Here is a 25,288-nt window from a genome sequence, read left to right as displayed (position 1 = left end):
ATAAATATCTGACTACTCTACGTTTTCACGATTTACTATTCTATTTCGTATTCATAGCATGTAGTAAGAGTATAGTATGCCATTGCACGGCTTACGTATGGAGGTACGTCCATTCGAGTACATTGGGTATTTTATCCACTTGAATTAGGACGTAAATGCTTGACTATCCGCCATAATTGAACCTTTTATTCCTCTTCAAAGAGACTTTCTATATTATTCCGATTTTTATTTATTTTTTACAGATGCTTTATCTGGGACGTGATTATCCTGCAGGTTACGACTACTTTCGCGAGCGTTTAAGACGGGCATTTATGAAAAATCGTGAGGTTAAAGACCCTGAAACCATTCATAAGATGATTGATCGTGGTAAATTTGTAATCAAAGAAATTGAAGCATTGTATATGCTGAAGAAATATCGCACCTTGAAACGAAGATATTACGACTCATAAAAAATATGAAACAGGTGTTGTTGCAGTATTGATCCATGGAATACTCTGCAGTCTTGAGTCTCGACGCGTTTGAGCAAGAGGATAAATACTCGTACAAGTAGATAATAATCATAATGTAGATACTTACAAATGCGATATCGGAATGCGTAATAGCAAGCTTGGCAATGCCATTGAGAACTCTTCCTGCAAGCGAAGTTCACCAATAAATAGCAAAATGAAATTATTACATAGTGGGTTCTTCACGATGCTTCTTGAACTACAAGATTAAAAGGGGTTTTAATTTCAACTCTTTACTTAATTTGTAATCTCAACATGTACGAGTACTGTAGTTAGATGCTGTTATTTTCCTTTATCTGTTCATCTTGAAACTACATGTTACGATAGAGCTATCCTAACTACAAAATTTCGACATGGACACATTCCTATGCCGCTTATTGATTCTGCTTTGATTGAGATTGTATTCCAGTTTACGATAATATAGGCGAGCGTGGCTGTTAACGCTGTTATTAGAAGATGTCTGAAGGGATCGCGTTGATAGATTGCTATGCTGTATGGTTGCTAAAAAGATCACAAGTATACAATATTCACGATCAAACACTCTACTAATTGCTACCATCTTGAAGCTTTATGTTATAAAGATATAATTAATTACCGGTGCAGTACGCGTGTAGATGATGAATAACGAATGCTTTGTACAGATTTAAGATATGGAACATTTGTAAATTAATATTTTTCCTTATTTACTACATTTACATCTCAAATGCAAATAATTTTCCTTCTTTACGGTGCAAAATGGACGCTAAAAATCGCCCTTAAAATGAAAAGTATAATTGCTACCCATTATAAAAGATTCCTACTCATAACTATTGATTAATTATAATCACACGTAGCGGTCATGCGAGATAAAAATATTATGTGGTCCAAATCATCTTAAACCTATGATCAAAAATTGAAAATTTGGCCTCTTTTTAAGTAGAATGCAAATTAAATTCCGTCAATTCTCTAATGATATTTTATCTTACTTATTGCTACTAATATACGCGCATATCACACAACAGCAAATAATAAACGCAAGCCAAAACTATCTACGATTTCAAGTTCCTTTTATTAACAGCGTATTATACACAACCGATCTTAGTAGAAATACAGTTACGGTTAGTCATTGTTTAATTCTTTCTAACTGGAAGAACCGAATCCACGACCGCGACCAAAGCCAGCACCACCGCGCTGTTTATAAAAAAAAAAGGGCAGGAATAAATGCCAAAGTTTAATACAAAATTAACTATTATACGCGTACATATCAATATTAAAATAATGGTAGTATCGAAAATGCATGTTCGGAACTTACGAATTGAGGTTCAAAGTTACTACCAGCTCCAACTCTTTTACCGCCATCTGTATCAAAAAATGTAATAAATCGCTATTAGCTGATGTCTAAATCGATAATAAAAGATGTATTTGCAAGTTCCAAGGATTGATCAACACGTATCATCTAAGAATACGGTAAAACACGACAGTAATATAATGTAGCAAGTTGATCAACTGTTTAATAGTTGGTTTTTAATAATTTCGTGTACGAAATGCATTCACCATCAACATCCTACAAATCAGAATGAATACATGAAAGGAGACGGATACTGTCCCTAGCAAATGGACCGCGAATGCCTACGTAATTATCGGCACTGCGGTGAGTATTACAGGGATTATTATTGCAAGGCAAAAAATTAACCCAGATCATGGACTGCTTATTAGCAGTCTACTAAGATAGAGTGTTGACTTGCATTATAGCAAACGTAAGAGCGACAACTCTATCCTGTGTCGTCTATAGAAATTATGGAGGTTGAAGAGCAGTGATTCTGCTTCACAACGTAGAAAGTTAAAATCTGTGATTGTAGTAGCATACACGTGTGTATCATCCTTTCCTACTAGTGTGTAGTGTTTACCTCTTCTATAACCTTCTCTATCTGATCTATCTCTGTCATCACGGCGAGGACGATCGTCACCTAGATTAGCAGGAAAGAGTCATCATGATTACCTTAGTGAACTATTACAAAGAACTAGCGGATCATATTCGTCTAATCGAATTGATCCTAACAAGCAAGGTGACTTGGTACACTAATCGATGCTTTGAAAGATAATTTACCTCTATAGAATCCTTTGGAAGGACGAGGTGGCTCAGGTTTAGCCTGGCGTTTCAATGTAGTAGGTACAATTTCAGCTGGCAAATGCAAGTAATTGCGCAAAAAGTCAATCCCTTCGTTGGTTAAAGACCAGTAGTAGTGTCTCCAAGCGAATTGTTCTTTTACATAGCCGCGTGATTTTAATGACTGTAGAGGATTGAATAAAAATTCAGGTTATCGAATGACGCGGCATAGTAACTCTGTTGCACCATCTAGCAGTTTCATATCGATCAAAGGTAAACATGGCTACACTATGTACTGCATACTACAAAGCATCAATAATACTCGACTTGCCATGGAATAAGTAAGAATCCTTGTAAAGAGACTGTAGATGTTCAACGTTAGATGGAAGTAACATTGAGACATTGTTCAACTGTTAGCCTCATTAGACAGAAAGTAAACTGTAGAAAAACGCTCACAGTATTAAAGGACAATTGTGCTTTGATCAATATTACTGCTAAAATGGGTTCCAAATTAGGTTTAATTTTTTCGTCTATAAGCCTATACGTTGCACGCACTGAACGTACATTATATCTAACTACTACTCATGAGCTTTAATAACTTTACTTATTTAGCAAGTCCATGATCACTTTTGCAATTTGCGTCGTTAATTCGTATCACCTTACCTGACAAGCTTTGATGACTTGCAAGTTAGGAACAGTTTCAAGTTCAGGATGTTTAGGGGCATTAAACTCCTTTTTAGCGACCATGACGCCATCATTGAACAAACGTTCGTAAACTAAGATCAAATTCTTCTTAGGGATCAACATGGTAGACCGTCTAACAACGCAAAATGAGGTCAATTAATCACCATACTGTCCTTGTAATAGACCACTCATAGGTCTAACCGAGATCGATCGACACTGTCTACTTGTAGGAAATATCGATAGTAGAACAACCGATTGCTGTGAGCAATCGGCACAGATTGTCGAATAACTCCAAGAAGCATTTAAGACAGTAGCTTAAAGAAACACAGCTCCTTGTGCAAGACTATTAGTGTACTATATCACGTACATAAAGAGCATTTAAGAATGGCAAAGGCAAAAAGTAACATGGACTATCCTAATGACACAGGAATCAGTCAGTTATCCTTCCTATCGCTATTACAATCCTTCATTTCTCAACGATCACAAGTAAGAACGAATACAAAATGGATATACTAGTTGTAGTGATAAATAGACTATTATTTTCTACATTGATTATCCAAATAAGACAACGGATGGTTAGCATTATAGCACGATTCGAGTTATGCTGTTGATCGCAGCCATGTTCACTTACCGTCTTCTTCTCCACCACGAGTAAAAAGGGAGAGAAGTTAATTTTGATGCGCATGTGTACAGCCATGCAGGACCATTTGCAGTACAGTACTATGGTACACTGTACACTGTGTAATAGAGTACTGTACACTGTAATCAGACAGCTGGACAGTGCACACTGTACACTGTACAGTGTACAGTACTGTACAGTACTGTACACCGCAAACCCTTAAGGGTACTGAACCGAACCGAACCGAACCGAACCGTTCTAGGTCTCGGTACTACTATAACTGTACCGAACCGTACTGTACCGTACCCGCCGGATAGTCCTCTATAGTAAGGATCTCCATGAACTACTTTTCGATTTTTCGACGGTTTTTAGAGTTCAAGTTTTGAAACCCATGATAGTGAAATCCATAGCAGGGATAAGAACTAGGACAATCACTGTCATAGCCACTAATAATTGACTTGAAGCAGAGAAAGACGCTCGATACTATTAGGATCATGATTTATTTTCATTTCTAATAACTCAATCAATCATCCCGTACCAGGGACTTGTCATACAACTACTTTATTTGTCTCAGAAGTCCATGCTCGTACAGTATTGTTTGAAAGAGTGCTGAGGAGAGCACCACTTTACTCAGTGCCATGATCAAGCTATTTTGATTCCATAAGCGATCATTTAAACTTGGAGCTGATTTGCAAGTTTTATTCCTTCCAACAGTATACTACGTACTGTGCGTAGTGTAGGGTCTCTTCGGCCAACTGTACAGTGTGATCTTTTGTGCAATGGACATGCTGTAGACCTGTTCACGAAATGAGCACTGTCGATGGAGTTATTTTGTCATCACTTGCTGGCATAGGTTACGTCTCTTGCAAGTCCATTTTGCACCAAAAGTCAGTCTACATCCAATCTATACTAAACTCGATGTCAGACTATAGCAAAAAGGTATTAATTTCCCCTTACAAGTCGTTAGTAGTAGCTGTTGACGTTTCGATTTTGACCCCAATCGATTCTCTAGAGGACGATTTGAATCCGATCATCAACAGGCGTAACTGCTACAGTATGTCGGAAAGCACTTGCACATTTGGGTAAAAATGACCAGCAAAAGGATAGCCATCAATCTAGTCAGCCTCGTTATTTCTACAGTAGCAGGTAGTAGTCCACAAGCATCCTATTACACTAGACTATCGACTAAAAGAGCTGGCAAATTGATTTTGTAGTGTACTATAAAATGGAGAGGAAGGCCAGCAAGTAGATTGCATTCCATTAGTCTCTTCCATTGTAGTCTATTCTACCCAGTTAGAGGTTTAATATGGAAAATCCCCCTCCCAAAAATCCAAAAAGCGCCATGAAATGACCGGCTAAACCGGTGCGCAATCAAGACGTAATGATCTCTAGTAATCCTTGTTCGCAGTACCATGATTAGATCTAAGGCGAGGGTGGTACTCGATCCTTACAGTGTACAAGCTCGATCAGACTTGCCAGCAACTAACTACCTACTAAGTTAAAGAGCGCTACCCCAATCGCATACAAATTATTTACCTTTGAATGTTGTTGTAGAGCAATCAAGGTGGCGTAGGGTGTGACTAATCAACATGCCGAATTATAACATGGAAGCCGCGTCGAATAAAGGACGCGATACTAGTTTAGAAAATATCCGAGATGCTGCAAGTACATTTTGGGATATTGGCAATTATAAGAGAACTGTCAAGCGAGTGGATGATGGTGTGAAGTAAGTTGATGACGAGAAATAACGGTAAACTACGATAGCTGTGTAATCATCATCGCGGCAAACGAGTAGTGGTAGACTAGGACGAGTGGATAGTTGAGGTCTAGTCGATTCTGGATCATCATCATGACTTCTTTCCTGTTAACTTAATTAGCCTTCTATTTTATCGCTTTGCAATCCTAACTATTCGATATGATACACTCTCATTCTCATTGTATTTTTTCATCTTGATCCATTTCTCAAACTTTTCAATACTGGATCATGCATTCTTCTTGCATCAACTTGCTCCTTTGATCGGGTGCAAAGGCTCTCGTAATCACCGACATTAACGTGATGATGATGGCTAACCAATGTCATATTTGCATTATGGCTGCCATCTTGGCATGGGCTTTTTCTTATACGCATACATTGATTTTACTATCTTAGCTTTCATTGACATTGCCTTTAGGATGGCCTACGCTAGTCTACTTCAAATCGTATTGATTAACCATTGGTTGCAATAAATCGAGACTCGTTGGACAAAGTTTACTCTAGTCATGGACAGGGGTAGTATGTCATCAATGATGGAATGGCTTCAAGTAGAGATAGAAATACTTTTCAATAACTTTATTACAATCTCGGCCTAGTTTTTATGCTGACATCGGGAGAAAATAATACAGTATACACTATAAAAAATAGGAAGAAATGACGAGAGTTTACAAAAATATCGATACGATCATGTCGATGACAAGCTTTCTTAAAATAGAGTACAATCAATACTCGTAATAGAGTCACTATGCTGCTTTTCCATCACTTTCTACCTTGTCTTTCTAAAGGACAAATAGGATCATCTTGATAACGAATTTGACGACAATTCAGTAATACTCGTATTTCCCCTTTAGGTTACACATCTTTTTCTTGAAATACAAGACAATCATTCCTATCTATCTACCTAAGATTGATACACCCTACTTCTGTTCATTTGTATTTTTTGCAGTTAGGCAAATAACAGATTTTGTTATCATTGTATCTTTCCTTTTTTTCACCGTCTCCACTTTCCAAGCTGTACATGAATTGACTTTGAAGCTTCAATTTGGGAGAGACTATTTTACTTTATGCTCCATTCAATTATCCGTCTATTACTCTATCATCTTGGTTGTGACTTTTGTTAGGCATTGATCGATTTTTTAAAATGATTGTAAGTTCTCGAATCATGCTCATCACAGAGTTAATCCCGCTCGTAATAATTATAATTAGCATCAAACCGTTTGAACATATTGACTAGCCAATCAACAATGACATCATTGCGACGTACTCGGATTGGATGCATAAGGCTCGAATCGATATTTAAACTGGAAATGTGGAATATATTCGATAACATTGTTGCGTTATTCTTGATTAGACTCCTATCTAAGAATAATTTTAGATAATATAAAGCAAGTGTTACTCAGTACTGTACAATAAAATGACAACAGCCGATGAATATGGAATTGATAAGAATGGAATACGTTCGATTGCAACTCAACTTGTCTGTTACAAATCATAACCATGATAGATCAGTTGGCTCTAATAATATAAGTTTATTTGATGATGGCAACTGCACCGTTTTCGATGTAATTGACAACTATAGAAAGAGGTAAAATGCGATGATGCGATTTAACCCTTCTGCAATAGTTGGATACAAGTAGATCATGGTGGACATGAAGCGTTAGTTTGTGCTACTTTTTTAACCTTTCATCAATTAATAGCGTCAGAAAACTTGAAGCAACATAAATCCAAAACTTTACTTGTCCACTCGAGAGGTTTGCAAATCATCCTACTTAGAGGTAAATTGGCCTTAATGATTCTAGGATGCCTACTCAACGATGGATTTATTAGTAATAGAAAATAATCAGTTATAGCGATGGGCATTGACATTGGATTCATTCCACTCGGGACAAAGAATGATTTTACAGTTTTGCTTGATTTCTAACCTTTCAACCACAGTTACATTAAAAAAGAACTTTAGCTTACTGGGATGGAAACTCTTATTGATTCTATACTTGATTCTTGCATACTGTGTGTTATCGACAAAGAGCGGGATTGCGATCATCCCTGCTGGAGATTGTAGCGAAAATTAATCTACCGTATTTATATATTGGAATGATTTGAATGCATTCCGATTGGCTAATACATATAAGTTGATCCATCCCAGAAGCTAACTGCACTACTTCATTAGTTTGTGGTGTTGCTATTGATTATTATTATATAGAACTATTAAAAATGAATCAAAGTGGTCGTTACAATAGTCCTATCTTTAATGGACTGGGAATTGAATCTTCACATCTGGGATTGATTGGCGAGCTAGTCATGCCTTTCCCTAATTTGTTCGCTTTTAATCTTTTATGACTGATTTCTAAATGATAGTCATTGTACTTGACTTTTTCAACATCAAACTTGACATTTAATACTCTATCACCAATGCAATCGCTTTCTTGGCTACCAATGGCCAAGTTGATTGCTTTGAACTACTAAAATGAACCAGTCGTTACGATATAATCCGTACTGTTGACGTTGTTATTTTATCCGATCCTTGAAAAGAATTCGCCAGATTGTTTTTCCTGCTTCTATTGACCAAAAATGAAGTTCAAGTCAACTGGAAATTTTCTTGACTTTCTTCAGTAAGAAATTTCCACAACCTTCTCTGTTCTCCAATATTGACGTTAGTTTTTACGCCTGGATTGCATTGTAATAATAACAGTTAATTATTCGTATTTCATTATTGAATAACGCTAGATTGAATTCCTTCACTTGCAATGTTGATTAGGTTGTCATTGGCAGCGCTTTTGATGATAAAAAAAAATTCGCTGAGAATACTGACTAAACATATTAGTAATCAGAACTGGCTCTCTTCTAAATATGTACATTTATAGTACAGTATACAGCCATTGGTACAGATTAAAGTTGTCCTTTGACTACTGCTGTGGAATTGTTTAATAATTCCATCCGTAAATGATGTTAATGTTTAGTCAGTAGATTTGTTTAGCTATTACCGCATGGTGTTAGCAATTGAAATAGCACGCAATCATGTCATGACTTTCTTATTGCGATAATCAATTTCTACCCCTACTGCGATCAAAAATAGACAGGTGTACAGTACGATAAACTGTAAGTGGCTTTATAAACCGTTGCTTCGGCTTATGGTTATAGTTTTCTGGCCTATTTCTAAACTATCATTACCCTCTAGGCTTTTACAATTAGACTGGTGCTAGATACAACACGAATTGGAGTTGGATAATTTTTTCCAATTTTTGTTATCCAATCTCAGATTTAAAGATTAAATTGAATTAGAATTAGTTAATTAATTGGCAAAAAGATCAAAAATAATTCATTTAAGATCAATCGCTATGATCACTCTATTGCGTAAGAAGAATTAAACGATTATTACTATCTAGACACTAACCCGCACATATCGATGGCATGCAGGACCTTACTGACAGTTGACAAAATGTTAAGCCAACGGTCTGGCATTGACAAATTCTCCTGATGTAGGAGGACTATCTAAAAGTGGAGGCAGTGTTTCCGGTTCAATATTAAGAGCAAATGGTTGTGATGGCTGTAAGGCTGTAGTTGGATAGCCTTATAAACTGATATACCAATACTAGTATATGTTGTAACCTGGTTTGGTCTGCTTATACGAATGGTTGTATCTTAATTTAAGTGAATAAAATGAATTGAATATTCTATTACTGACAGAAGAAATCATAGCCAGCAGTAGGATACTAATGGTTGTCAATGAATCCTGATGATATTCACGGGAGAGAACATTCTCGTTAGAGAGAAGATCCTAGCACTGAAATAGTATTGTTAATAATCTCGATTTTAATCTGATTACAGTGTCCAAAATATTGTTAAAAGAACTGAACTATCTCTATAACTCAAGCCTAAAAATTCTAGTTCTTATTTGTACTGTAGTGGTCAACATGTCGAAATCCAACATCTACAATTGAGGATCTACTATTTAGTATACAGTACATTAGGGTTATACCCAGATTGCGAAAGAAGTCATGATCAGTCGAAAAAGAAAAGGACCGATCAAAAATACTAGTAATTTCAGATAGGGACGAAACTATAACGCTTGTGAATGTATTCTAGGCACGATTTCCATCTTGTTCGTTATATTGATTAATTTTAGCTTGCATATCACTGAACGACGGGAAAATAGAATTTGAATGACACGTTTTAAAAGTAGTAAACCCTTATAACCTAGAGGCATGCTAGAGTACAAATTTCTCATATTGTATTCATTACTAATTATAACCAATATTGATAGAGCTGCATTGTAGAGGGTAATTTTAATTCATGCCTTTCAATTACTTTAAAATGGAATAATGGAGATGCTGTTGAAATTCATTTTATTCGTAGTAGATTATGTTCTGTCTGAATGGGCTACCATGATACTTGTCGTTTTGGAGAATAGATTGACTAATGACCAATAATAAATCGATTTTAGTAGCTGTTACTAGCATATTAACCTGAGGCTATTCCATTCAGCTTAGCAATTGATCCTGATCTAATATATATATTTAAATACATGGGCTTGTATGTAGAGTGGAAATGTGGAATAAAGAAATAATCCTTTGGTCCTATGATAAATAATAATGTTAAAATGAATTTCATGTCCATTGAAACTGGCTATTCCTGTTGATGGACGCAAAATCTTAAATAAGAGGAATAATGATTTAGGCCTAGAGCAAATTATGTTGAAAAAATTCTGTCCATGTGAATTAAGATTGACTATTACTGATGATAAACTCATTCCGTATGCTTTATTTACGGTATTCCTTGAACATGAATAACAGGAAAGATGATCTAGGCCTAATTGTGAACTATTAGAGGTAAAGGGAGTACGGTAGTTCACGGTCTAGGGTGTATAATACTAAGAATTAATTCCATGGGATTTCAAATTGCTTATTCCTATTTATAAACTAATATGCGTATTAGTTATATCTTTAATGTGAAGAATAGGAATGATAATGTAGACCTAGGTCGCATGTATAGCATAGTTGATCATTCAGTGGATCTCTTTTTATAATTGGCAGCAAGAAGAATACTTTTAGTAGCCGTAGGAAAGGATATCCACCTGTTCAGTAATTATCAATTGATATTCATAATCTTCTATCAAAGATTGCATAAATATAAATTGTTTATCAACATTAACCGTTGCTAATTTTCATCAATGTATGTACAGCTTCATCTTGAGTAGAAGTTAGAAACCGGTTGCTAATCGTCATTTGGGTTGGGCTTTATTTGATTTACGTTGAATGGCGCATAATATAGGGAATTACGCCTATTGATAAACTGAATAAATTACAGTAGAATAATTATCACTTTATCATAACAATACTAACAAGAACATTTTGCATGCCAAGTTTACAAATATTTCACTTCCAAAATTGCGATTTAGTTGTTGATTCGATTGCTATACTAATAGATAATTTCTATCTTTGAGAATGAGACGATGATCGTAACAGCAAAATAGAGAACCACTATAAATATGGTACTAATTGAATAGGCTTTTTAAGATGTTCAACATGATCGCAATGCCGTTATCATGCTTATAAAGTCACCAATTTCTGAAAGTTACTGTAACAAGACTTAATTATATGTCGTTACTAACAGTGGATCTAACGCTGTTATAGGTTATGCGATGATATGCTAGCTATGATTCGTGATCGTATGGAATTGGAGCGTGCATATGCACGAAGTTTAAAGCGTTGGGCATCTGACTGGCGCTCTAGTATCCAAAATGGCCCTGAATATGGTACTATGGAAGAATCATGGAAGGCCTGCTTTACTGAAGCTGATGAGGTAGCTAATTTACACGCTGACGTTAGAGAGAAATTATTAAGTAAAGCTTATGACTCTGTCAAAAAATGGAAAAAAGACCATTATCATAAGTCAATGATGCACTACAAAGAAACTAGAGACTGTGATGATAATTTTAGCCGTATCCAAAAGCCTTGGGCTAAACGTTTTGAGAAAGTGGTTAAAGCTAAGAAAGAGTATTATTCAGCCGCAAAGGCTGAGGATAACAATAATAAACAACTAAATACTGCTGAAAGCGATAACAATATGGCTGCTGATCAAGTTAAGAAAATTCGTGACAAAGCTGATAAGGCCAGTAAAGAAGCTAGTCGAGCAAAAGACAGATATAAAGAAAGATTAGAGGACTTAACAACTTTTAATGACAGTTATCAAAAGAGCATGACCGAAGAATTCGATAGATGGCAAGCGTTTGAAGAAGATCGGTTAATCTTTTTTAAAGAAATGTTGGTAGTAATTCACAATTGTGTTAATATTGCTGATAATCCTAAGTAAGTACTTCGAATCGAATAAATTACAATATCGTAAACATGGATATAACGTCATTGCCAATATGTTCTTAACGCCTATATTTCTATATTGCGTGATCAAAAATAACTAGTATAGCTTATGGTTTATATGCTTTATCGATGCTTAACCTATGCTTTGCAAATGTTTGACTTGATATTTTCTATCTATCAATCATTCTAGCTTTTCCAAGATATATAATGAAATGCTACAAACTATTGAAAAGGCTGATTCAGGGCGCGACTTATGTGGTTTTGCTGAACAATTTGGAGCGAGAATGGAAACGAGGTGGCCAGAATTTGAGGTATATGAATTATTTGTTTAATAAAGTATATATCAAATTCTCACAACAAAAAAAGCTTCAAAATACCAAATAATTTATTCATTACAGTAATTAAATCGATAGCATCAATAATAGAATGTTGTACGATTGAAAAGCTATTGAAAAGATCGAATAATTTGTTCGTTAATTGAATAGTATAACATGCTTTTTATAATATATACATATATTTATATATATATACTTTGTAACGGTTAGGAATATACGGTCACAGAAAAAGCTGCGGTGAAGAAAAGTTCGAGTAAATTTAAAAAAATTCAAGATAGCAGCGAAAATGTCAGTGCTCCAGAAAATACTGCAAAAGTTGAAAAGATTAATCCAAGTAACGAAGATCACGATACAAATGATGGGTAAGCTATAATGGATGAAACTGTAACTATTTATTTATTTGTAATTGAACTATTGCATTTCTAGTGTAGATATATTTAAGAGAAGAGGACATAATTTTTCACACCTATTCACAAAGGTGCAAGTCTTCATTAGACTAATTACCTGTTCTTGATTCTTATAGATACAATCGACAGATTTCCTTTGACAACGAATGGGATGAACCTCCATCTTTTAATGATGGCGAAGGCGTTCCTGTCCGAGCTCTTTATGAATACACTCGTAGAGAATCAGACGAATTAAGTTTTGCTGCTGGTGATATAATTATGAAACTGAGCGAAGAGGATGGACAAGGATGGATTAAGGGTAGTTTAAATGGTACAGTGGGTTTAGTCCCCGCCAACTATGTTGAAGCAGTCTGATGATGGTGGTAGCATACCAACTTACCAATCTTAATAAAGTCGATCAACCGAAGGGATCGCATCCGTCAAAAATTTCGGATCAATAATGTAGGGGATTTCTAACTTGTAGATGAAGACACTTATCCTCGTTAATATTTGTTAAAAGATGTGCACTTTGCATGGCTTTGACAAAGTAAAGCCTAAAAGCTTTAAGATGTAATCGTAAAGAATAAATTTTTGTGATGTGTAGTAGCAAATTTCAAAAACTTGTAGATGCAGATTACAATTTCCATTTTTATGGTAACATCTCTGCGGATACTTCCTTATTTAAAGTTGTGTTAGACGAAATAAAAATGATCTTGTGATTTGTGAAATTGAACAGAATCAATTGGATCAACATTTGACAATATTCACTTGATGTAGATGTATTGTAAGTATACTAGTACAACCTTGATAAATAGTAATAATGACTTCATTATGCTTTCATACTATGCCATATTTTGCCATGCTAAATTAGGTGAAACAACTAGAATTATAAAAAGGGCGCATTCTTATGCTAAGATAGAGGACGATTAAAGCTAGGATGATGAAGTAAAAATTGTAATAATACTTATGGCATAAATAGATTCGGCATTATGTTATTTGAAGCTGTACACCAACGATTAAAATACGTGTTTTAACGCTAGCTTCTACAATATTCATCTTGGACTATTTCTCAATGAACAACGCTAAACGTCTGGTATACATTCTATTTTATTATATACTACCTACCTAATGTCGCTCTTCTACTCTGATAGTACTATCTGAAAGATGCGGCTATTAGCTATATCGAATCATGCAACATTTGATGGCTAGTATACAAGTTACATGAATTTCTTATAGATAATTACGGATCAATATATTGTATCACTTTGTATAATCTAACCAAAAAATATATTACATCCACTCTCACCATGGTAGTAATCCTGATGATGTAGGAATAACTTAAGTTTTACTAATTTTTATTACTAGCATTTACGTTATTAATTGGCTATAGACATGTGTTTTCTTTCTATGCATATGTAATAAAATGGAACTTGTTATCTATATTAACTGGTTCACTGTCATCTACGGTAATTCAATCTGAATCGAGCTGGGAACACTGTCCTATACTGTCTAAATGGTTCTCAACAATGATTTAATTTATTGGCAATAGTTATGATGAAAATAGAACTTAGAGAATATCGAATATCATAAAGTAGTGCTTAATTTTATTTCTAGTCACCTACGTATTCATTAAGTCGATAAATCAGTTGGCAATATTGCAACTGATCTAAATAAATTGGTAATAAACTTAATTACCACTGTTTGTCTGCAGCAATAAATACAGTAGACAGTATTAGATTTGATAAAATATTAAAACTGAGATTACCTTTTTCCTTATTTAATCACTCTATCATACAGTAGTCAAGTTGATGTGAGCTAACTTCTACACTTTTGTTTGCATAAATAAGTGCTACAGTATGCAGTGAAATTTCTATAAGCTGCATGATGGATCAATCCCTTATGCAACTAATGCTACTGAAATTAGTCAAAGGATAACACGCTGTAGAAAAAATTCAACTCAGTAGTTGACTATCTGTTGCAAATTGAGACTTGCACCAAGAAAGGCTTGAATTGACTCTAGTTTCACATTAAATTACCCCTAATTCTTGGATATTTTAGTCAGCACTTTATTAGTTCACCAACATAGCTTTTATATTCGTTTAAGGATTACAGGTTTAAACTAGTCGTCCAATCGGGAGGTGACAGCTCATGCAAAATGTTACAAACAGAACCTTAGTTAACGGCAGACTATCTCTTTTAATTATTCAATATGTATTAAGATCTCCTGAGAAATTAAAGATCAGAAATTACTATAAACTTATAAATTATATTGCAGCAAATCGGTAATTTATATAGACAAACATTTTCTGTCATTACATTTCGTCAGCAGACGACCCAAATACTCCCATAATAAAGATATGTATAACGGTAACGCCTTAACCAATGCGTCTACAGAAACTGTCACCGTACATATTCCTAGCAAACATGGCTTTCAAAGGATAAACTTAGAGTCATGGAAATTTGATAAATATTAGGCCTATTTCATAAGCAGATTAAATCAAACAATTATCCTAAAATTTTCCTGAAGAAATTTACTACTGTGCTTTTAGATGTTAATAATATTTAATCCTCGTATAAGTATTTCGTCAAAATGTAGATCTATATTAGCCGATTCTTTTGTACCCCTAAACTGGTTAATAAACACTATCTAATCGTTGAATTTCTTAAATAAATTTTTGGTTATGTTGCTCAAGACAACCGAGCATGAGGGTTTGCTAAGTGTATTAGTACATATGCAGTACAGCAAAATAAGGCACATAAAATCGAACATATGATGTCATTTTTCAGTATTTATCAGTATCCTGGTACTTATAATGTTTCCAGGTAGCATAATCTAATCTTAATTCTGATAAAAAAATTAATTTTTTAAACGTAATTGCACGAAAGTATTAGGTTATGATTAGATCGTGAGTGTTAATATCATTAACGTGCAGAATAACGTTTTGCCTCATCGTTTGAACTTTAAAAATTAGCCTTTCTAATCAAAAATTCTATTAAAATGATTTAAAACTTGCTCAGCAAGACACACTCAATTAATGAACGGGTTAAGCTAACAAACAGAGTGTTACGGTGTTGCCTTGTCATCAGGATAGTTTAATAAGTACTGTAGTATCTAGTACGGAGAATATCCATATTTGTAGTGCTAGGTAAGATAAGTAATGCCTTAACGCGGATGTTGTTTGTAATAGTTCATTACATACTTGATATTGATTGTTATTGTGTGACAGATAGCAGTAAGATGATTCAGGTTCTAGTTGATGATAGTTGAATTAGATAACCTACAAGCTTAGATTAAGATTAAGTACGAGTAAGAGATTTAAAATATTTACTGATAGAAAAGCTATGTAAGGAACATCTCAGTTCGAGATGTTTCTCCTAGTAAGGTATAACAACAATACAGTCGTTGTTTACAAATTAGACGGTTCCTATATAAACGGGAACATTTGAGTTCAGTGGTGGTAAAAATTTGTAGATGTATCTTTGCTAATAAAAGTTTCTTCTTTACAGTCTTTTTCTGTGTGTGTTTAACGTTCAGTATAAGGGCCTTTAAGTCAGTAGCTACTTATAGACTTTTACTGTACGTTACCTTGTCGCAGAAGTGAAATTGTGACACAGAGATAGCTGGAATGCGGAAATACTCGATAAGTTTCTTATAGTTCTTACAGGCTTTATGATAAATACCATCCTATGATTGTTAATTTATAACATTGAAAGCAAAAGCAATATATAATGCATTAACCTTTGTAATAGCAGCTCTATGACGAAAGGAAAGAGTTCGGAATCATTATCAGATAACGGATCGCAAGATTTAGTGCTTACACTCTAGTTGTAAAGAAAAGATACACGATAACAAATAATTCGTAATAACATTAGTAATTATTTTCTATAAATTATAAAGTATTATTGCGCTATATCTCACTGTGGAAAAGGAAGAGAATATCATGCTTCTGATTGGTGTACAAGTAAGTAATTTAACTTAAATAAGTGGAGTAGTAAGATAATTTTAATGCAAGGTCTTATTTCTAACATGTAGCAACGCAATATTAATGTAAGAGAACTTCGACGTAATGAAACAATAATTCGATATTTTGTTTTTCCATAATTTTGAAATCATGAAAATTATCTTTTATTATTACTGTATTTTTATTAAATGTTATGATAGATTTTATTTTGAGTAGGAGAGAAGGGAAAAGCTTATTTATTTTTGCTAAGTAGATGTTAACTTGAAGTAGAATAGCATCATGCAGACCATTAATTCTATTTATGTCATTTAAGTGATGATTGACAAGTTAACCAATATTAAAAGTGTTATTCTTAATCATTAATTAGACACCCATTCCGTACAAGTTTTCATAATTAATTAATTAAGTAGACACGCATGAAATACCGTACAAAGTGCTCAATTAATGGAATTGAAATAAACTTTACTACTTGGAAATCTTTCCTAGAATACAATATTAATTTTTAAGATCCACAGTCAAATAGTAGGCATCTTCAAGTAATACCAGCGGTTATTTATTCAGATTTCTATTTTAAAAACAGCTGATTGCAAAGGCCTATGAATACAACATTGTGCTAAATATTTAATATGATGTACAAATTTCTGTTACTAAAATTCGAAGTCGGAAGCGATAGGTGAGGATAAGTTCATCATTCGCAATTTGCGATTTACTGTACTCCTCCATTAAGACATTGCACTATAGCACTAGCCATGAATCATTAATCTCGAATAGATAATATTTTTCCGCAATTGCATCGCGTATACAATTAAATAGTATGTTATATATGATAAAAATTTCATGAAATGAAGAACGAAAAATTTATTATAGAACGTTTATTCAAAATTTTATTCTGTTGGTTAATCGTTCGCTTATGACATGCATCTTAGATGTAGAAATGGTGATGGTTAAACTTAAAAAGGCTATTAATTAAATTATGTTCATTTATCTACTCCATGAGTGTGACGTAAGAGTAAACACAGGACATTCTCGCATGTTTGTCTTAGTAAGATGATTTTTTCAAAATTTCATTTTCTAGTTAATTATTAATTTATGATATACAAGTTAGATGTAGAAAAGATGATTGTCAAGCTTAAAGTGGCTATTAATTAAATTATATTCTTTCATCTACTCATTGAGGATGACATACAAGTAAATGTAGGATACACTCATATGTTTGTCTTAAATAATAAGTATGATAATAACAAATAACTAGTTAAGGTTTTTAATTATGTTTGCATAGATACTCTAAGAAACTATTACATGTAAACATATGTAGATTGCATTCATTTAGTATATATCAACTAATCGTAGATTTCATAATAGTAATACACATATGAAAATGCCATTTCATTCTATCAAATTAACTTGTAAAGTATACTTATGGATGTTATCAATAAGCGTAATCGAATGTACATTCAAGTTGTCGGTTGTTTACGATTTATGAATTAGCATCTAATTGCATTATGGTAGCAGACTATTCAGAATACATCACCAAATTATAGGATACACTGTATTTTTGTTAAATTAAAAACATAAAGATTGAAAGCTATATAATAAAATTCTTTGATATTATTATCTCTATTTTACATTAAATAATCATATAATCCTGTCCAAAATTTCGGATATCGGACTCTCTTCCGCTGTTTGCTGCAATATGCTGCCGTGTAGATGATTTCTCTTCAATAATTACGGGAATTAATGTTATATCTACTACCGGTATATATCGTAATTACTTCAATATCCGATTAGAGGATGTACCAATTTTTTTTCTATGAAATAGAAAAGAAAAGATATATAATTAAAAAGCTACTAGTTTTAGCTATTTTCATTTGTCACTGTCAATGACTTGTGCAAAATAAATACACAAACGTTTTGGATATCAACTAGTTAGGAGAAAATCCTAAATTTGTTATAAACAACAACAAAAGAGAGTTATTAAATCACAAGTTTTATCTCCTTTAGCTAGATAAACCCATCATTACCTTCTTAAAGGATTGAAAAGTACCCGGATAGTTTATCGTATTAGGTCAATTGCTAGAAATGAAATAATAAATAACATAATTATAATTTTATTTCGGACTAGCTACGAGATAGAATTAGTTCTTGCTAGATGAGTTGATTTTCTTACGACTTTAAAGAGTTAATCAGTCAAATTGATATTTCGATTAGAATTGTACTTGTAAATAATGAGATCGATGTTAAACTGAATAGAAAATAATTATTTGCAATATTTACTATATTAAATCGAAAATTAATTATTGATGTAGGTATTTTCTGAGCGGTAGTCGGACATATATCTCCTGCCTATCATCATGGATAAAAAGTTGCTACGAATAAGGAAATAAGTTGACCTTCCAATTCATTCTGGAGACAGTTGTATACAATTAGCTTCCTTAACGGCAATTTTAACCTAGCTTATCATTTAAGATATACGGTTAGGAACAGCTGGTCATGATAGTTTGTCCCGATCAAACAGAAATGGCTGATCAACCATCACAAAGTATAATCCTAATGTAACATTATTAAGTGTAGTCAGTCACAAGAGTTACCGTATCAGATTAAAGTAATTGTAATCAATTTTTCTTATTATGAAGGATCGGCAAAGCCCCAAAGTAATTAAATAAATAAGGTTGAATTAGTTTTAATATAATTTAGTCATGGATGATTTAAATTCAGTAATTGAAATTTTTAATTTCTTTTCTTTTTAGAAGCTCAATTCCTTTATATTGTACGGTAAGCGGTTACTAGAAGTTGAAAGCCAGACATATCGCTTTGAATTAATTACTAATGATTTGGAACTAACAGCTACATAAATTTATATTAAATTATTCGACGGTTCAATCATGACCATTTTACATGATTATAGAAAACAAATTAGGGTAGAATTCTTTTTTCATCATCTTTAAATTCATTCAAAAATTGTAAAAAGAAAACAAGATTAGACTTGAATCATCAAATTATAGCAATCTTGAATACCATAAATGCAATTTTTTTGGTGTTGAAAAAGGCTCTTTTTTAATTAAATAGTAGCATTGTGCTCCTGATATTATTCAACATGTTAACAATGATAATGTTTTACTTCATAATCGTCAAGAAAAGATTACGTAGTTTTATTTAGAATAAAAATAAATCTTAAAGTTGTTCTAGATAATATTTACCAAAACGGCGTGGCCTTTCAGTTTATGTTTATAAAGGACTAGAAAATTTATCATACACAGTAAAGTAATTTTACAGAGAGCCTTTTTTAAGAAATTTGTAGCTAGTCTATAGTTGATGCAATCAAATACTAAGTAAAATATATAATTTAAAAATTCTGTTATTTAGAATAAATACTACACCGATAGATAAAATTAAAATATCCTACTGAAGGATATTGCAGTCATGAAAGATAGAAGTGTATGGAAGTAGGACAGATAATTCATGATAATAATTTACTTTATTTAGATACCCACGCAGTTATCTTTTAACGTCATCAAGTTTTTTGGCCAATTGTCAAACATGAATAACTTGCTGGTGCTGAATTAAATAAATGTAGTCAATTAAATAAACTAACATACATTAGCTTATAGAATGGTATGGTAATGTAATTATTGCATATTTTTATATTAAATTTAAATACTGAACCAATTAATTTACTTGATGGCGTGGTTGAAACTTCATCAATGTTAAAATCATATTAAAAATCGGAATGAATTTGCATGTTGCTTAATCAAATTACGCATCCAAATAAGTGAACTCGTTGATTAATATTAATAGAGGCTATTTAAGCTGATTTGATTATTGAAAGAATTGCTTTAAAAAAGCTTAATTGATTATATGCCTTCATGCATTATTATAATTCAATCGATATACTTAAAGGTAACTGAATATAATGAATTATACAGCTATAGATCATTAACAAGAATTATAGGCTATCTATGAATAAGTAAAATTAAATAAATAAATTATAGCTTAAAATTTATAGCTAAATAGATGCATTTATACTCTACGCTAAAGCGGAATGATTAATTGATATCGTGACGTAATAATGAATCATTAATTTATATAATGCGAGTTAAGAGGAATTGAAAGTATCAATATTTCATTTTTTTGTTTATTATCTGCCAAACTGTCTATTCCATTCAAATATGCTAGAATCCGCCTTCCTATAGCTGTCTAAATATAATAATAGTCGAAAACGTGTTAACGCAATGTCAAAGGTACTTGTCCACTTAATGTTATATAAGGGATTTTATCAAATAGATGATTTCATATTAAAAAAAATTTATTTCACTCATGATAATCATTTATTATTGATGTCCTTCATTATTTAAGTGCAAGGTTACAATAATACAAGTTGGTAAATGGCTGGCTGACTTCCCACTTGTAGTGAATAGAATCAGATAAATTAGGCTATAAAATAAGTTACGCTATCTCAAGTCCAGTAAAAAAGATTTCCTTTTTATCGATTCATCCGACAGCTGTAAAAGATACGAAGTTAATTTCTGCTTAACAGTACAATCTTTATAATTTGTTTTCGTTCGTTGTGAAATTGAAGTTATTAACTACCACAAGAACTAGAATCACTATTCAATTAGTGTCTACAGATAGCGTGGAGTAAGCAAATATTCGTTTGACTTGCTAAGTAAGATCTATCGCCTAAACTTAATTTTAATTCCTTATCCCGAGCCACTGGATTAAAGAAGTAGTTACATTTACGAACAAGCTCATCTCTCGAAGGTAAGTCTTGAGTAGTTTAATATCAGTATAGAAATAGCAAAGTAAATTTATCTATATTTTTCTATATCTTGAGATATATGATATCTATAAATTTAAATGCACACGGATATTCATTTTGCTAATCTCTTTAATAGCTATTATTACAGCTGTAATAATTCTACAATATATTGAGCAAATCTGTATTGCATATATGTGGTATTTCAGTAATAACGATGATAACGTGGTGTTTGATTCAGAGCAAGTCCTATATTACGCTAACTTTATTCGACAAATATTGATGGCTATTGTTAGATGAGAGAGAATTTTGTCAGGACTTTTGAAACACTATGTAGTGCAAGCAGAGTGCAAGAGTCTATATGGCCTATAGAGCTTATGCATATAAAGGACAATTAATTTATATTAAAACTTATCTTAACTTACCATGTAGTAGAAATGATGTAAAGAGCATGCACTTCTTTCAACGATATCGAGACTTTTTATCTAACGGCACAGACTTTTACCGACTTTAATTGAAATACTTTGTTACAAGCTAGGAATAGCCCTATCTTGTAACTGGGATTGAGAGAGTAATTTTCTATCTTGTACTAGTGTTATTTCGAAAACCAGTCAATTGGTATTCCAAGGCAGATAGGGTTAACACAGCGAGACCTTCAAAACTTACTAGAAAATTACAATCTAATCTATTATCGGTGAACTCACCGCTTACATAGGTTTCGGTACCTAAAACCGGTTTATCTACACATGTCACCTCGTCTATTAGAAATAAGCCAAATTAATACTCTAAAGAGATTCTATCTATGCAGATTAGATGCAGTCTAATCCTAGTATCAGCCGTTAACCACTAAAGTTACAATTAAGGAGGCAGTAAATAATTTCTAAGATATAAATATTTATTGAACGTAACATAGAAATGAAGTACACGTCACGAAGATTGCTTTCGCACAACTTCTACTTCAAGGGCAGTATATTAATCATTTATAGCAAAAGTCTTTATCTAAAATTTGATAATGGACTATATAACCTTCTAATAACAAAACCTCGGATCCTGGAAGGGTATCATCTCGATTAGTTATATCTATGCTCGACTGCTATCTTTCCTTTTAACATATGTAATACGCGCAATATTGGTTTTAATAAGATGGATGACACATTACGAGTAATCTTGTTTCTATTGCTTAAACCGAGTTTGCTATCTAACGGTGGTGATCACAAGAGCTAATAGAATTGACGGCATGAAAATAATATTATGTGATAGAGATCTTATCAAATTGTTATCAGTGCTCTACTTTATGTACGCCAATAAAAACCTTGTCTTAAAGCTATTTAGCATTTAAGCCTTCAAAAGAATTATATATTATCTGATAGAATGCGATAATTTACTGCTATTACTCAATATTATAGCAAGAATGAACTTTTGATAAGTTAAACACAGCAACAACATCTTAGCTTCAATAAGACTCGTATACTTTTAGCATTTTTATTCTATCAGATCTCAGCTATATAAGTAATATCTACACTATTAAATAGCAAAGCGTGAAGGTGTGTGCGAAAGCTATTTAAGATGCAAATATGCAAAGAAAGCTGTTAGTTAACTGGTTGTATACCACACGTTAGAAACGTGTTATTCTGTACGTAATTAAAATGTCAAGAACAATATGATAATAAGGCTGAATCTATAGTAGGTCATACTATTCTTTGCTATTAGATCTTCTACCATATATTATCCTATTAATGCACGTATACTAGCTATAGGTAAAATTTAAATATCTGAGAATATTAACCCACTAAAATAATAATAGCTAGTAAAAAAATTTATTATTTCGTTGATTTGCCGATTGACTTTTACTAGCAACTTTATTCTTTGTCTGGAAGTAATATGATTACTTCTTTCAAAGTCAATTTATATCGTGAGCTTCTTATGATATTTATTTATACCATAGTTTAGTATTCAAAGTTTTCGTACACGTACTTATATATATTTTGAATATATATCAGTAGAGTAAATGTGGTATTCTGATGACTCGATATTTCGAACCAGTTTCTTAACAAGGGCTACGTAAAGCAAATTTTAGAGTTTTCAAGGTATTAGGAAACCACTATCACTTATAATAATGCAAGAAATTAGATGCCTTTGCTTTTAAGTTATAAAGCTAGAGAACTGATTTATTCAATGATATGCCGAGATTCTATACTTCTTGGCAGTAGCTATAAGTTATAACCTAGATGATTCATGTTAATTTTCTTAAGACTAATTTTATACGATAGCCAAATTAATGGAATAACGTTTATCGATATAGATATTTACCAGTTAATTCTGGATAGTCGGACAACAGTATGACCAGTTACAGAATCATTTATATTATATTCTATAATCTTGTATCAGTCTGAATTCCAATCATAAGGGATCATACCATGTGGGAGTTCCTATTACCAGTACAGCGCAATATATATTTGGTTATAACCATAATGATTCCTTCCTACTTTCAATACTTAATTATAATCAACATAGTAAAATGCTCAATTCAGTGAATTTAGTCATCCATTCTTTGGGGTAGTTCGAATCCTAACACTTAGTTATTACTTAAAGCAAGTGTTAGGAGGCACCCTAATTTTTCTTTGATTTTTATTTTTACATTATAACCCTCTAGCCTATTTTGATATTGCATGAATGTTCATGCAAGTAAAAAATGTACCTTTCTTGATTCACGATAATAATATGACATAATTCTGTTTATTAGGAGAGAGTATAGATCGTCGAGTATTTTATTTCATTCTTTAATATCTAGTTACTGTCGAATTTCTAAGTTAGTATTTTCACCTTGATAAATATTTGCTTCGCTTTTACACACAAGAATGTCAAGAATTATTTGAATGACTTAATTCAATAGAGTTTCACCTCTTCTTGTCTCCTAAGTAATATTATACTTTATCATCGAATCTCAATATTTTAGAATATTATTCAGACATTAATTAAAGATAGAAAAATTATAGAACATTATTATGATATTGTGTCTATAGGACTAGTCGCAGATTAAATTGTAAATGCTATATATATATATATATTTACAATGGCTGTAGGTATGAATAATCCCTTGTACGGTCTGTTATTCAGTTTTATCATTAATGCAATTCTTCTAGTTGTAAGGTGCGAGCTTTCTTATTGTATTTTGGAATCTATCTTTAAAATCGGTAGCTACCGTACATTATCAAATGTAACGAAGCATTGAGTTGTACAGTACTACAGTATTGTCTCATTTTATTTAGCCTAAATATAGTTTAAAATTTATCGAATGCAATGATTATGGAATAAATATATTATTAAAGTCAATCTAACTAGTACTGTCATTTTTAGATTATGGAATTGATAGATTTTGAGTTACTGTGATCATTCTCACCACCTACCATTACTAGAGCTATAATATACTATTGTATCAGTTTTTTCTATGACTTCGCTTTTCGTCAACGATATTGACCAGATGGGATACATTAGTTCAAAGAGCATAAATTGGGTAAACTTTTGTCCAGTATAAATAAAGGTTTTTATTTACTGTTTAATTCGTCATGAGTTACTTTAACCTTTAAAAAATATGTTACGGTACTATAAGTAAATAATAATAGAAATAATATGATAATTATAGTTCGGAATGTAAATGATTCTATTTTTTTAAATTTCGTTTTGGAATGCAAAGAAAGTGCAACACCTGTACTTTTAGTGCGAAAACATTTAAAGCATATTTAATTTTTGATTGTGTGACGATATGAAAGTGCTATTGATTTTGAATGGGCACGCATACTTAATACTTATGTAGCGGGCTTCTTTCTTTCACCTTGTGTCACTTTGGCTCGAAAGTCTCAATACAGGCTAGATCTAGATGATAATTATGT

General features: G+C 32.6%; 3 protein-coding genes across 3 annotated transcripts; 2 read left to right on the top strand and 1 right to left on the bottom strand.

Moving 5' to 3' along the window:
* Positions 1-242: 242 nt before the first annotated feature.
* On the top strand, positions 243-449 carry TRIADDRAFT_29914 (uncharacterized protein; the record flags this gene model as incomplete). Its single annotated transcript, XM_002115540.1, has 1 exon — positions 243-449. The coding sequence occupies one exon, from the start codon at positions 243-245 to the stop codon at positions 447-449; it is 207 nt and encodes a 68-aa protein (XP_002115576.1).
* Positions 450-1,538: 1,089 nt separating this feature from the next.
* TRIADDRAFT_36386 (expressed hypothetical protein) lies at positions 1,539-3,935 on the bottom strand. Its single transcript, XM_002115436.1, has 6 exons — positions 3,908-3,935; positions 3,256-3,409; positions 2,593-2,776; positions 2,393-2,452; positions 1,798-1,844; positions 1,539-1,676 (listed from the first exon to the last, which is right to left on the bottom strand). Exons 2-6 carry the CDS (start codon positions 3,397-3,399, stop codon positions 1,626-1,628), a joined length of 486 nt encoding a protein of 161 aa, XP_002115472.1. The 5' UTR covers positions 3,400-3,409; positions 3,908-3,935; the 3' UTR covers positions 1,539-1,625.
* A 1,549-nt stretch (positions 3,936-5,484) lies between these two features.
* TRIADDRAFT_50721 (uncharacterized protein) lies at positions 5,485-13,058 on the top strand (the record flags this gene model as incomplete). The annotated part of the gene is made up of 5 exons (XM_002115539.1): positions 5,485-5,621; positions 11,279-11,953; positions 12,153-12,273; positions 12,508-12,659; positions 12,821-13,058. 5 exons carry the CDS (start codon positions 5,485-5,487, stop codon positions 13,056-13,058), a joined length of 1,323 nt encoding a protein of 440 aa, XP_002115575.1.
* Between the last annotated feature and the right edge of the window lie 12,230 nt (positions 13,059-25,288).

This window comes from Trichoplax adhaerens, genomic scaffold (genome assembly GCF_000150275.1).
Source record: "Trichoplax adhaerens TRIADscaffold_11 genomic scaffold, whole genome shotgun sequence".
In the NCBI taxonomy this organism is placed as follows: Eukaryota; Metazoa; Placozoa; class Uniplacotomia; order Trichoplacea; family Trichoplacidae; genus Trichoplax; species Trichoplax adhaerens.
This window is presented reverse-complemented; position numbering and strand designations above follow the sequence as displayed.